Source organism: Magallana gigas, chromosome 1 (genome assembly GCF_963853765.1).
Source record: "Magallana gigas chromosome 1, xbMagGiga1.1, whole genome shotgun sequence".
In the NCBI taxonomy this organism is placed as follows: Eukaryota; Metazoa; Mollusca; class Bivalvia; order Ostreida; family Ostreidae; genus Magallana; species Magallana gigas.
The window spans coordinates 67,086,662-67,100,599 of NC_088853.1; the positions used below are offsets into that span (position 1 = coordinate 67,086,662).

At 36.1% G+C, this 13,938-nt stretch overlaps 1 protein-coding gene across 3 annotated transcripts in view; it reads right to left on the minus strand.

Annotated features, from left to right (window-relative positions):
* Positions 1–13,938, minus strand: part of LOC136269935 (centrosomal protein of 152 kDa-like) — a 45,510-nt gene that overhangs the window by 4,190 nt on the left and 27,382 nt on the right. For 2 of the 3 annotated variants that reach the window (XM_066065897.1, XM_066065860.1), the window contains exons 18-29: positions 10,347–10,494; positions 8,959–9,431; positions 8,368–8,609; positions 7,400–7,553; positions 6,824–7,117; positions 6,029–6,136; positions 5,557–5,793; positions 5,057–5,152; positions 3,472–4,409; positions 2,623–2,818; positions 2,220–2,298; positions 1,583–1,733 (exon numbers count right to left, since the gene is read on the minus strand). In XM_066065897.1, coding sequence (XP_065921969.1) covers positions 1,583–1,733; positions 2,220–2,298; positions 2,623–2,818; positions 3,472–4,409; positions 5,057–5,152; positions 5,557–5,793; positions 6,029–6,136; positions 6,824–7,117; positions 7,400–7,553; positions 8,368–8,609; positions 8,959–9,431; positions 10,347–10,494 — 3,116 coding nt within the window. Of the gene's footprint in view, positions 1–697; positions 714–1,582; positions 1,734–2,219; positions 2,299–2,622; positions 2,819–3,471; positions 4,410–5,056; positions 5,153–5,556; positions 5,794–6,028; positions 6,137–6,823; positions 7,118–7,399; positions 7,554–8,367; positions 8,610–8,958; positions 9,432–10,346; positions 10,495–13,938 lie in introns of all 3 variants that reach the window. The other variant, XM_066065928.1, reaches the window with a different exon arrangement.

The following is a 13,938-nucleotide window of genomic DNA, read 5'->3' on the forward strand; positions in this document are numbered from 1 at the left end:
CCAAACAATTGCAACAAATTATATAAATATGATTTATAATGATAGGAATCGTTCTTGGAATTTTATGGTCAGGCATATCACAAAGCCATTCAGGCTTTATTGGATTTGATCACCATATTATATCACCTCATAATACTCCAAAAATGATTCCTTATTCCTTAAGTAAAACAGACTTAAAACAATTATGTTATTATTGACACTCTACTTTCTTTTCTTATTAAGCTGACAATAAAAAAAAAACAAATTTCATTTCTGCTTGAAGTTGGGAAACAGGGTAAAGGACAAACATAAAATACGAATTCAAATAAAAAAATATATATATTAATGAAACATCAACATACATGTTTACATGTATAACAGTTATGGACATATATTTTTTTTAACAGGAATATATTTTTATTTCAACATGTTCAAGAGATTAAGAATAATCACAAAGGACAAAAATTGTCGTCACAACAGCTTTAGGTTTTTGTTTTTAGACAGGACTGAAGTTTAACAAACTAGGTCATTTTTATAGGTCACTTGATAAACTGGGTCATGTCTATAGGTCACTAAATAATTACAAAGTAAAAGCGTACATAAACTAGGAGAGAGTGTTGGATAATGGATGGGGTACACTGAACGAGGATTTACCCATGGATGGGGTACACTGAACGAGGATTTACCCATGGATGGGGTACACTGAACAAGGATTTACCCAGCTACTGGACAGCCTATAAGAAAACCAAGCCCATCTACATGTTAATGTACAAAGTGCCTTGATTTTTCAAACAATGACATATTTCAGTTTTTTTGAACTTCTTTTCCAGTAACACATTTTAATTATGGCATAAACAAATCTTAATACAGAGTTTAGGGATATATTTCGACAGTAAAAGTTGAAACAGAATGTTCAAGCCAATAACCTTTTTATAAAGTACTGTAGTGAAAACGTGGACTTTATATTTGAATGTGAAAGATACATGCATTGGTTAATCTGAAACAATTTTCTCAATGAAGTTAATGTACTTTTGCAAATACTTTGGGTCAAAAGTTAAAAATTTAGAATCCATTCCAAAGAAAAAAATCATATCTACAAAATTTCTGTATCTGTTAAAAATTCATAAAAGCAAAGAAAAGTTAAAAAAAAGTCATTACCCTGACAAAAGTAGAAACATCATAAATAAAATATCATAATCCTTAATAATACCCCCACCCTTCAAAGCATTACATCCTAAATATGTCACCATCTTTCAAAGGTATTCTCTGAAAAAATAATTTCAAAGTTTACACATCCTAACAAAATAAGGCTTATTCTGTGTATAAGATACAGTGAAACGTCACCATCTCAAATTAGATGGGACTGTTAAAGTTCGAGATATCCGAGCATTCAAGAAATCAAGGGTGAAATACTTAAAAATAAGTAGTTGGGACTTGCAAATCACTTCGACATATCCATTGTATTCGAGATATCAGTGTTCGAGATATCGAAGTTTAACTGTATGTGTTTAACACCCTTACCAAAAGGGGCATGGGTATTTTCTGCATAGAAAAAAATAAAATGAAAGAATGACTTTCAGACATTTGTGTGTAGTGGACGTACCCGATGATTTCGTTGTGCAGGACTTTGCGGACGTTCTCCATGTAGACCTTCTTTAGCTGTACCAGCGTGGTGTGTCGCTCCTTCTGTAGCTCCAGCCTCACCGTGTCTGCCGCTCGCATGTTGGTGTCCGTGATGTGCTTCATCACATCGTCTGTTAAAAAAATACTGACACATTAAGAGGGCTGGATGGTGGAGGCCATTTTATTGACTTTATAAATCTCCTTTAACTGAAGAGCTCTGTACTTAGAATAGAAAAATGTTCAAAATTTACAGCTAAAAATAAAGCTGTCAAAAAATAATTTAATCAGAATTCATCATGTATTGAAGTCTGTCATTCATAATGTCAATAGATGGTAGTTTTATTTTTTATCAATTTGAATGTTATAGAGCATTGAGGACTAGTGATAATTTTGGTCGGGGCGTGGTCAAATCCAATAAAGCCTGAAGGGCTTAATGACAGATTTGACCACGCTCCGACCGAAATTATCACCTCATGATATTCCAAAGAGAAGTCATCATAAGATTTGCAGAACTACTAAAAATAGGATTCAATATAAGTAAGTCATACATCAATCAATTGTTGCAATTAGTTTGAAATATATGTGTGACAGATGAGTATTGAACTTTGACCCCTGACCTTTGATCTTGTTGACTGTGTCCAGGTATTGGTCCCTCAACTCAAACATGCTGTCATCACTCAGGTCCTCCGAGTCAGTCTGCTCAGTGATGAAAGTAATACATATAGCAATAACAGTGATGGAAATCCATATAATAACAACAACCGGACATCAAGATGTATTTAAAATATAGTCATCATTGATATTAAAGAATGCTCCTCATCTTGTGTTTTTTACTATAACTTAGATGTTATCTGTCTACCTGTGTTTTTTACCTGTGCTTCTGTGTCACTGAGACTCTTTTCGGCCAAGTTTTCTGTCTACCTGTTTCTTGTACATACGTATTACGTACCTGTACCTCCATCTCATTCATATTCTTTACCGCCAAATTTTCCGTCTACTGTACATATGTTTTGCACGTACCTGTACCTCCGTGTCACTGAGACACTTTTCCGCCGAGCTTTCCCTCATCTCCTGGACCTCCTCCTTGTACTGTCGCGTCAGGGCGGACATGGCAGTACTGTGAGCCTTGGCCATCTCTCTCATCTTGTTTTTCATCGACTCCATTGCGATGCTGTTGTCTCGCTCCAGCGACTTCTTCACTTTTTCAATCTCACTTCTATCGTGACAAGACAAAGACATGGATATCATAAACTTAAACTAATTAGGAATCATGCATGCAAACTTAACGAGGCTGAAGTTGTAGCCAATTTTAGTCAGACTATTTTTAACCTCCTTAAACAGGACTGCTTAATAACAATACAGGAAAATTTTCAAATTTCATTGCTAAAGCATCTTTAAGTTGATTTTTTAATGCCTAAGAATAATTTTTGGTTTGAAAAGACATATTCATCAACAGTAATATCACTGTTAACACTTAAAAAGTTTATGTGGAAGGAAAACTGATTTGTTGGTCACTAACTTGTATAGCTTCAAGTAAAATGCAGTGATGAATAGTAAGTTATTAATGAGAAGTTCCCTATATTCAATTCTTACTTTAAAAAAAAAATGTTTTGACCCAGAGGATATATTTTACTCTTGCATCTAATTACTGTATACAGGGAAATATTCATCCCCGTTTTATTTTTTTTGCCCCTTTAGCCCTCGTTGTCAGCGGGCGAATTTAAGACTGGGCGAATTCCAAAATTCAAGATGAGGCGAAACCGTTTGCAAGTGAAGAAGAGCGAAAATAACACGGGGCGAAAATAACAAGGGGCAAAAATAACCCTGTATACAGTACCTCCTTTTACAAGACATGTTAAATAGTCTTACTTGTAATACTGCTTTATATCCTGGAGCATTTTCTCGGAGCGCATCAGCCGGGCCTGACTCTCCTCCTGTTTCTGCTTCTGCTGAGCCAAGTCTTTCTTGTACGCCATTTCCAGATTTTTCACGTTTTCAGAAAACAGTGACTTCTCCGAAGCCACCTTTTCCAGCTCCGTTTTCAACATGCCGTAATTTTCAACCATTTCCAACTTCTCCTTCTCACTCTGTCTAAGGTCCATCTCTATTCTCAAAAACTTCTCCTCAAGTTCTGATTTCTCTGTCAGAATGTCCTGCCATTTGGATTTCAGTCTCTCCGATTCCTCCCGAATCGTTGATATCACATTGTTCTCTGACCTCAGTTTCTCACACTCGACCTTTAACCTTTGAACTTCCACCTCTTGACCCTGCTGATTGTACATTTTTTTGTCCTGGTTTTCCAGTTTACCCTTCAATTCCTGAATCTCCTTGACATACCTCTTACTCTCCCCAAAACCCTGCTCCTTCATTGACCGTATCTCCTCCTTTAATCTCTTATTCTCCTCCCCGAGTTTATGAACTTGACATTTGACCTTGTAACTTTCGTCCGTGACTTTATGAATCTCGTCGATCACTTTTTTATTTTCTTCGGTGACTTTCCCGAGCTCTGTTCGGAACCTCTCTTTCTCGTGCTTCAGGTCACGTAGTCTCGCCTCCAGTTCCGATTTGTCACCATGTTTTCCTTGCTCGAATTCTTGCTTCAAATTCAATTTTTCTTCATTCAGCCGACTCTGATAAGCAGTTTCCAGTTCCTGCCGAAGTCGCTCCACTTCTTGTGCGAGGTGCCGATCGGCTTTCTCCAAAAGTTGGTCTCGCTCCAAAACTTCCTGTTTCAGTCGATAATTCTCTTTTTCCCATAATTCCCTTTCCTTTTGGTAATTTTCATCTTCTTCAGACTGATTAATGTTCTGTTCATAACAAACAAAAAATTTACCTTTAAAGAGTTCTAAAATTTTTAAATTGTGATGTCTGCGCATCCATTAAACTTTTTTTCTATGACAGCATTTTCTGACACGAACATCACATCCAACATGAATAAATAAAGCTTGAATCAATTATAACAATACAAATTCTGTTAAATCATTTTTATTTGTGGGGGTCAATGTTCATGGGTAGCCACAATTTTCCTGGTTTGTGGGAGGTAATTTCATTGAATCAGGATAATTTTAATATTAAATATTATACAAATGATTGTGTACAGGTCCGTGGGGATGTAAATTTGTGGGCAAGGGTTAACCTCGAAAGCTACCAACATTGTCCTCCCACAAACAATGATGATTCCACAGTATATTACAGTAAAACACGGTTATAGCGAACACGATTAAAATGAATTGACGCTTACAGCGCAGTAATTTTCGATCCCCTAGACTTTATTACATGTTTTAAACTTGACGGATATAACAAATAACGCTTATAAGGAAGTAAAATCGCCCATCCCTGGCACTTCGTTATAAGCGTGTTTTACTGTATTTAATCTGACTACATTTGAATTATGTAGATGATAAGGTTCCTTCATTAACTGGTTCTGCTTTGAATAGAAAGTCAGTTGACAAACCTTTTCAGAAGTGGCCTTTTTCAAATTCTCTTTTAGCTGGTTCTCTTTAAACTGGTACTTTCTGATTTCTTCAGCATGTCTCTTCTCAAGCTCCATCTGTTAAAAATTGAAAAGTATCGCTGAAGGCAAAATGAATTAGAAAATCAATCTTAACTGCCGATTGTGTCTCCTCTCAAATTTAAAGTAAACCTGTTCGAAGGAAGTCAATTATCTGAATGCAAAATAATACAGAAAATCTTATCTAAAACCTCTGAGTCACTAATTACTTTGTTTAAACCTTATTTTTTAAATATCTTTTTTGGTTGGGGGAAGGGGGGGGGGGGAGGTTTAAAAATTCATGAATTGTAAAAATGGTATATGTAAGATTTATGGAAAAACTACTGAGTGATAGTGTGTTACTTCACTGCCATGCAAATCAAATCTACTATACGCCATTATCTTTTTTACATGTGTGGTTTTGTTATACACTGCTCAGTAAAACCAGAATATGTGTGATATACCTTCTCTCGACTGTGCTGCTCGCGAGCGGTTTTGAGCGCCAGTGTGAGCGTGTCATGGTGGTCTGCGGTGAACTGCTTGTAATCCCGCTCACACTGATCTTGTACCTCCTCAACAGCAAGCTTCCGCTCAGTGTCCTTCTGACGTACCAGCTCCACCTTTTCACGGCGGAAAGTTTCCGCCCGTGACTTCATTTCTGCTGTCAGGGATTCCAGTTCCTTTTTCAGAGAATCTATTTCCTGTTCAAAGGAATTGGAAAGTAATACTACATGTTTAAAGAGAATGCAAATTGATTGGGACAATAAAATCACTATACTCCCAACTGGTATTTGAGATTTCCTTGTTTGAAATAATTTAATCATATAAAGTTTAAACATTCTTATCTTGAATTTAATGACTCTTAAGATTTTATATAATCTTAGGAAACTGTTCAAGGAAATTCAAATGCTACAGTTATAAATTGGGTCAAGTTACCTCTTTCAAGACGCTCTGTGAAATTTCATTGGATGAATTATTAGCCACCATGTCTGCATCATGTTCTTTCTGCCACAGTTTTTTAGATTCTTCCAATGCCATCGAAATCTGTGAAGGAAAAAAAATCACTTAAAAGCCATATCTTTTTTTCCTTTAGACACTTATAGAGGTAGAACAGAAATTATGTAAATTTAAAAATAATATACAAATGCTGTTTCAATATTTTTATATAAAATTTGAACCAAGTCGAATCTGGGTGACATGACAGTAAGTTTATTATTATGTATTCCCTCCTGTGGATTAACATAATACTCTTAACCAACTATTATTCACGACTACTTTATTTTGCAATTCACCGAAGAAAATCTGGTTCGCAGCGATAAAATTCCGCGATTTAAATGCAGATTATCTGAAAAATATAATTTGAGGACTGGTTCGCGGCGAGAAATAATCTCAACGACAAGGCTTTCGTGAACCTCGCGAAAAATTCTCGCACATGAATAAAAGTTGGCTTACAGTACATGTAGCATCTATTCATTAATTATGCTAATTATCAAAAATAAAGCAAAATGCCAATGGTTTAATTTGAAAATTGCTTTGAAATTCTCAATATGTATGGAGATGGTAAAAAAAAAAAAATAGATCTGTTTTTAAAATTAACCATAAATATTTATCATATGCTGCTCCGATTTCCAGTATGCATTAAAAAAATTTCTAATCTTATACTTGTATATATATACAAAGAGTTCTTGCCCTTGTCACATGAACAAACCTCCTTAACACACACACACAGACCTCGGTAGCGATCCTCTCCTGTATGGACTCCTCCATGTCGTCCCGGATTTTCTGCACATTCTCCTCGTGGCAGTCCTCCCATTCTCTGCGAGCCTTTTCTACGGCCGCCTGAATTTCCTCTGACAACTTCCTGTCGGCAGCTGCCTTCCACTGGGCCCGCCCCTGTTGGATCCGCTCCTCTACTTCCGCTTCGATCCGCTCCTGGGTCTGCAATTCAATGCTCTGCTCCCAGTTCTTCTGCTCTTGGGTTATCTTCTCTTGAATCTCTTTTTCTTTGATTTCATTCCATTTTTGCTGATGATTCAAAAGTTACAAGATAAATATATTTACAAAGTATATCTACAAATATGCATGTATTAATAAAGCATTTATTATATCAGGGAACAAATACATCTATTAAGTAGAATTTAAGCTTCATTCAAAATGATGCAAAAAACATAGTTTAAAATTTAACTCTGCCTTTCAAAAAATAACCTTTTCTTGTTTTCAAAGTGTATTTTCAATGTTTTCATCTAATCAAACAAATGGGCAAGAAAGGCCCACTGTTAATGTTCTATTTTCCCCAGTGACCTTCACCTTTTCTGCTCGGATCCTGTCCAGTATTTCCAGCTCAGTCTTCTCCTCCCACTCCTTCTGTTCTTTTTGGATCCGCTCCTGGTAATCGGCGTCCGCCTTCCTCTGCCACCTCTCCTTCTCTTTCTTCAGCCATGACTCTTTGTCCGTCTCCACTCTGAAACAGGTAATAAAGCTGTGGTAAATACGGCCTAATGTCCCCATTACAGAGTCTCCACTCTGAAACAGGTAATAAAGCTGTGGTAAATATGGCCTAATGTCACCATTACAGAGTCTCCACTCTGAAACAGGTCACCATTACAGAGTCTCCACTCTGAAACAGGTAATAAAGCTGTGGTAAATACGGCCTAATGTCACCATTACAGAGAGTCTCCACTCTGAAACAGGTAATAAAGCTGTGGTAAATACGGCCTAATGTCACCATTACAGAGAGTCTCCACTCTAAAACAGGTAATAAAGCTGTGGTAAATACGGCCTTATGTCACCATCAAAGAGAGTCTCAGCTGTGGTAAATACTGCCTAATGTCACCTTATAGAGAGTCTCCACTCTAAAACAGTGAAACAAGTCGTGGTAAATGCTGAGTCTAATGTCACGATTATTGAGACTTCATACAGCACTCAACCTTGCCTGTACATTGTATAACCAAATTTGATTTTGATCAATGACCTTCTTATTAACCCATAACTCACTTTCAACCTTGTTAAGTGTGTGAGTCAAAAAATGTTAAGACTGTTGACTTTATAGGTTAAATTAAATGGTTAATATTGTTGACAAGGATATAAAGGGTAAAATTTCTCATTTTTGTTATTTTGTATAGACACACTCATATAGAGTCTATTGACCAACAATACAGGATCCAAAAAAATATAAAAAAATAGAACATCGAACCCAGATCTCAGTATCAGAATGCTCAAGATTCTATGTCTCTGTATCTCTTACTTTGCTGTGACCTTTGACCTGTTTCTCTTACTTTGTTGTGACCTTTGACCTTTCTTTGTCCAGCGCCCGCCTCATTTCCTTCTCCGCCTCTCTCTGACACTCCTCTATGGCTTTGGTCACTCGGGCCTGTATTTCCGCTTTTGACGCCTTGTTCCACTCCTGTCGCTCCTCCATGAATTTTTCCTCCACCTCTTTATCCCAGGCGTCACGCTCTGATGATAACTTCTCCTCCGCCGCCTTTTCCCAGGCTAACTTTGCCGACATTAGTTCCTCCTGTGTGGACAAAAATTATGGGAGGTTACGATTCTTGTAGCAGGAGGCGGTAAAGTACAGAGCAATGTATTGAAGCATCTTGTTTACTCTCTTTGGAGGGTGACGAAATATTTTTTTTAAAACTTGTGTTAATTAATTTTAATTGAAGGAAGCAACAAATTAAAGAGCAAAGCTGAAAAGTGTTGTCTTTTTCATTGCTTTGCTTTCCTTTATTAACCTGGGGGTACATAAAATTAAAGCTTCCAAAAATTTACTGCACCTAAAATAAGCTCCACTTAGTTTTATGGCTATATCTTAAAAAGGTTATGTAAAAGAAATGGGAAAGAAACTCTTCATCACATTGAAATACCTCTGCTTTTTTCTCCCACAATGCTTTCTCTTTCTGAATCTTTTCTTGAACTTCCTTTTCCCACAATTCCCTGTTATCAGTGACCTTTAGCTGGTTCTCCTTTTCTAGTTCCTTCCTCAGTGATGCCCTCTCCTCTCTCAGTTTTTCCTGCAGATTTTTCTCTGACTCGGTCTGCCAGGCTTCCTTCTCTTCCTGAAGTTTCTGCTGGAGTTGATTTTCTGTCTTCTTTCTCCACTTCTCTCTCTCTTCTTCCACTTTCTGCTGGAGTTGATTTTCTGTCGTCTTTCTCCACTTCTCTCTCTCTTCTTCCACTTTCTGCTGGAGTTGATTTTCTGTCGTCTTTCTCCACTTCTCTCTCTCTTCTTCCACTTTCTGCTGGAGTTCGTTTTCTGCTGTCTTTCTGAACTTTTCTTTCTCCTGTGTCAATTGGGAATCAAAGATTTCCTTTCTTTCTGTAAGCCAGTTTTTCTTTGCTGAAAAAACACATTCTCAGAATCATAGTACTGTAACAGTTATTTAGTAGATTGGACCTATCATATCTATAGTAACGGCTTCTTATCAAAATGAATGAGAGCCTCAACAAGTGAAGCTTGTTTACTACAAAATGCTTTCATCAACGAGGTTTCAAAATACCTGCTGAAAATTAACGAAAGTACTTAATTTACATTTATCTGAAAACAAATCAGAGACAAGTGTGTTAATTAACATAATTTGCTTTCCTTAATCATTCTAAATTTTTTTTCAAAATCAAAATCGAATTCAATAATGACTTAAAAATACTTTAAACGCTAACATATAAATGATAATGATTCAACTAGTGCATTATTGAAATTCAATTATTCCGGAACAAATCTAAGTAACTGACGGTTTGATACACACATTAGATAGAGAGAGAGAGAGAGGAGAGAGAGAGAGAGAGAGAGATATTTAATTTACAATTTACAACTAATGAATTCAATAAAGTACAGAAGTGCGTGTTTTACAGGAGACCCAAGTACATACATAAATAGGAAATATGACATAAAGAAGAAAAAAAATCAACAGAACAACAAGGCTTATATATTTGTTCATAATTCATACTAAAGTAAATATGTTTGCCAAGGTAATACATATCTTTCAAATATAAAGATAGTGCAATTCCACCTCAGGGCCAAGATTCCACTAAGAGGACAAAATTCCACTGAGGGGACTATATTCACGGTCTAGGACGAGGCTTTGCTTTGCGAATCTTGTCCCCTCAGTGGAATTTCACCATCCCACACTCGTAATAATGAATAATTCTATTAATATTGAATAATATATAATTTTTACTATATAACACATCTTTCCAAATTTAAAAGGTCTCATCTTGAGAAAACTAAGACAAATATCAGTGCTAGAAAGTTCACCTTCTTCAAGCCGCGCCTCCACTTCCTGTTCCACGGCGGTGTCTAGTTTAGACCTCCACTCAGCGGTGGTCAGTTTGACAGCGTTATCCACCGCCGCTTGTTTAGCTGTCCGCTGTTCCTCGAACCACTCCATCTTACACATGGCAATCTGAAATATAAAGGTTTTAAAAGTTGAACAAAGCTACATATTAGACTAATACAAACTACTGTACACAGGGGTCATTTTTGCTCCATGTTTTTTTCACACTTCTACTTTTGCGAATGGTTTGTCCTATCTTACATTCACAAAATGCCTGGGCCCAAATTATCAGGGAACAAATTCACTTGTATCATGCAGTCTGTTATTGATCCTCGACACTCTGTGACTTCTACTTTTTATGACAGTAGGTCACAACATGGTGATTTTTTACCCATTATAAAACAGTTTAGATCAGCAACATTTGGTGTCTATCTCTGAAGCGCAATCCATATAGCTTCAATCTACTGACCCACAGGTCCCAAGTTTGAATACCGCAGGAACATTTGTTTTCATGGATAGCAGTAAAATTTTAGAAGTTAATCCCCCCCCCCCCAATTGAATTTTTTTCTTTTATTTTCAAATCGAACACATGCTAGAAATCCATACCTTTTTTAAATTATTTAGAAGTTTGTGCAGAACTTTTCCCAGAGGAACTCAGTACAACTCTCTCACAAAAGGACATTTAAACAACTATAGCCTGAATACTACATGTCATCTTTTTAAAATTTATCATTAATACAAAACTGTCTGATTGTTATCTACCAGTAAGCCTAGATTGCTCTGTATTAATCATTGCAGATTTTTAATTCTAATGAAATGAAGAAATGAGGACCAATTTCATAAACATTTGATGAAATGGAAGGAAGAGTCTGAGGTGTGTTGGGGGGGGGGGGGGGGGGGGCTGCATACATGTTGGACTCCAAAAGTAGTGCCTTATCTTGACTGGTGCAAGACACCAACATCTGATAGTACATGAGTACTGACCCATTGAAGTCTGATGGTGTGACACAATGTACTGGCACACTACTGCTGGAGGTGGGGGGGGGGGGGGGGGCATGAGAGATTAATTGTTTAAACTCTCTCTCTCTCTCTCTCTCTCTCTCTCTCTCTCTCTCTCTCTCTGGCATATTGAACATTAATTTCCACATCTTAACTTACATTTGAGTTTCAAGAAAGTAAAAAAAACACCTCAAACATAATTTTATACATACCTGCAGTAAGGTAAATGTTCCATATTTAAGAAGTACTAGTATAAATTTCTAATTGGCAGAATAAGTAGGAAAATCAAAGCACCGTTTTTTCAGGTCAGCGTTCACTGAAACAGGTCAAAGGTGACTGAATAATCCAATCACAAAACTGATTACAAACTGCATCTGGTTTATACCCTAAAATTCCAGTCACCAAAGAGCAGTGAGCAAAAACATGCATAAAATATTCAGACCAATCATGGCACAGAAAAAAGTCAACTGAAAACACCCCAATGCTGATTACTCCATACAGTGACCTTGACTTCTAACAGCTTGACCTTGATAATTAGGTCAGACTCCTCTTTCATATGAGTTGCATAAAATATCTTTGGAAAATTTTCAACAATGCCAACTCAGCACAAAGCTAACTAACTGTAATAGCTCACAACACATCAGTCTATAGGGCCTGCAATAGTCTATCCCACTAAAGTTAATAATTTAATCCGTCTATGTCTTAATCCATGAGAGGAATTTACTAGAATGGGGACCGTCAATTTAACAATGTGCACTTAATTAAAAAAAAAAAAATCTGAGACAGATTTAAAACTCCAACCCACACAATGGACGTAGACTTTTAAGTTACACATGCAGAAAAATGTCACACCAGATATTTCAAGGGTGCTAATCTACGTCATCACCGGGATGACGTAAACATACACAGTCGGCCATTTTCTCTCGGTTCGAATAAGAGGTAAGGTTGTTTTGTACCCAGAGACTAAATACTTATTAAATACACCACTCTTACGGAATTACATTAGACCCACTCTATTATGCTAAAACTGTATAACTTTCCAACCTGCAGTCATTTCTGAAAACACCTCGCATTTATCCAAATGTATGCCGAGGTAACGTTAACGCACTTGCACTATCGTACATTCAATTCACACATTATATGCATGTTTTACAAATTATAAAACATTTTTTTTAACAAAACTTATTATTAGCGGTCTTTTAGCCATTAATGAATTCATCTAGTCAATTTCAATCTATAATTTGATATTGTTGACATCATTTGATGCTATTACTAATATCTTGATAACGTTAACACATCCATTTTTCAATGATAACGTTCACACTTTACTTATAATAACGTGTTTTCTTATTTTATCAATCTTATAATTATATACTTTTTATTTATAGTCGATTGTGGCTAAATCACCCAAGATCAACGGCTGCAAAAATAAATTCTAAAAACAAACATATAGTAGAAAATATACCGGTATGTACTAGTGATTCGCCACACAAAAACAATACTCTGATTTTGCGACGAAAGATAAAAGGGACACCTTCTAAGGGTGTGTTCCCGTTTTGCACACATTTGATAATTGGGTATAGAACAATAGGTGTGAAATGTGTTGTTATAGCAACAAGACATCTGTGAGCCAATGCTCACTAGTGATACCCCCGCTCTGATGTGAATATGCAAAATAAGCAAAGTCGACATTTAAAAGAAAGCTGGCATCCGATTGGTACAGAAGTATATCCCACAATATGGTATGCCTTAACAAACACTGTGTAAAAATTTCAAGCATCTGCGATAAATAGCTGCTGAGAAATCTTTGACGGAAATTTGTTTGAAAATTTTGGCTAAAAATAAATAAAGTCGTCATTTAACAGGAAGTTGACGTCCGATTGATACAAAAATATATTCCACAATATGGCATGACGAAACAAATAGTGTGTTAAAATTTCAAGCATCTGCGATAAACAGTTGCTGAGAAATCTTTGACGGAAATTTGTTTAAAAATTTTGGCTAAAAAATAAACAAACTACTCATTAAACAGGAAGTTGATGTCTGATTGGTACAAAAATATATCCCACAATATAGCATGCCTATATAAATACTGTGTAAAAATTTTAAGCATCTGCGATAAACAGTTGCTGAGAATTCTTTGACAAAAATTTGTTTGAAAATTTTTGCTAAAAATAAACAAAGTCGTCATTTAACAGGAAGTTGACGTCTGATTGATACAAAAATATATCCCACAATATGGCATGCCTATAAAAATACTGTGTAAAAATTTCAAGCATCTGCGATAAACAGTTGCTGAGAAATCTTTGATGAAAATTTGTTTGAAAATTTTTGCTAAAAATAAACAAAGTCGTCATTTAACAGGAAGTTGACGTCTGATTGGTACAAAAATATATCCCACAATATGGCATGCCTATAAAAATACTGTGTAAAAATTTCAAGCATCTGCGATAAACAGTTGCTGAGAAATCTTTGACGAAAATTTGTTTGAAAATTTTTGCTAAAAATAATAAAGTCATCATTTAACAGGAAGTTGACGTCTGATTTGTACAAAAATATATCCCACGATATGGC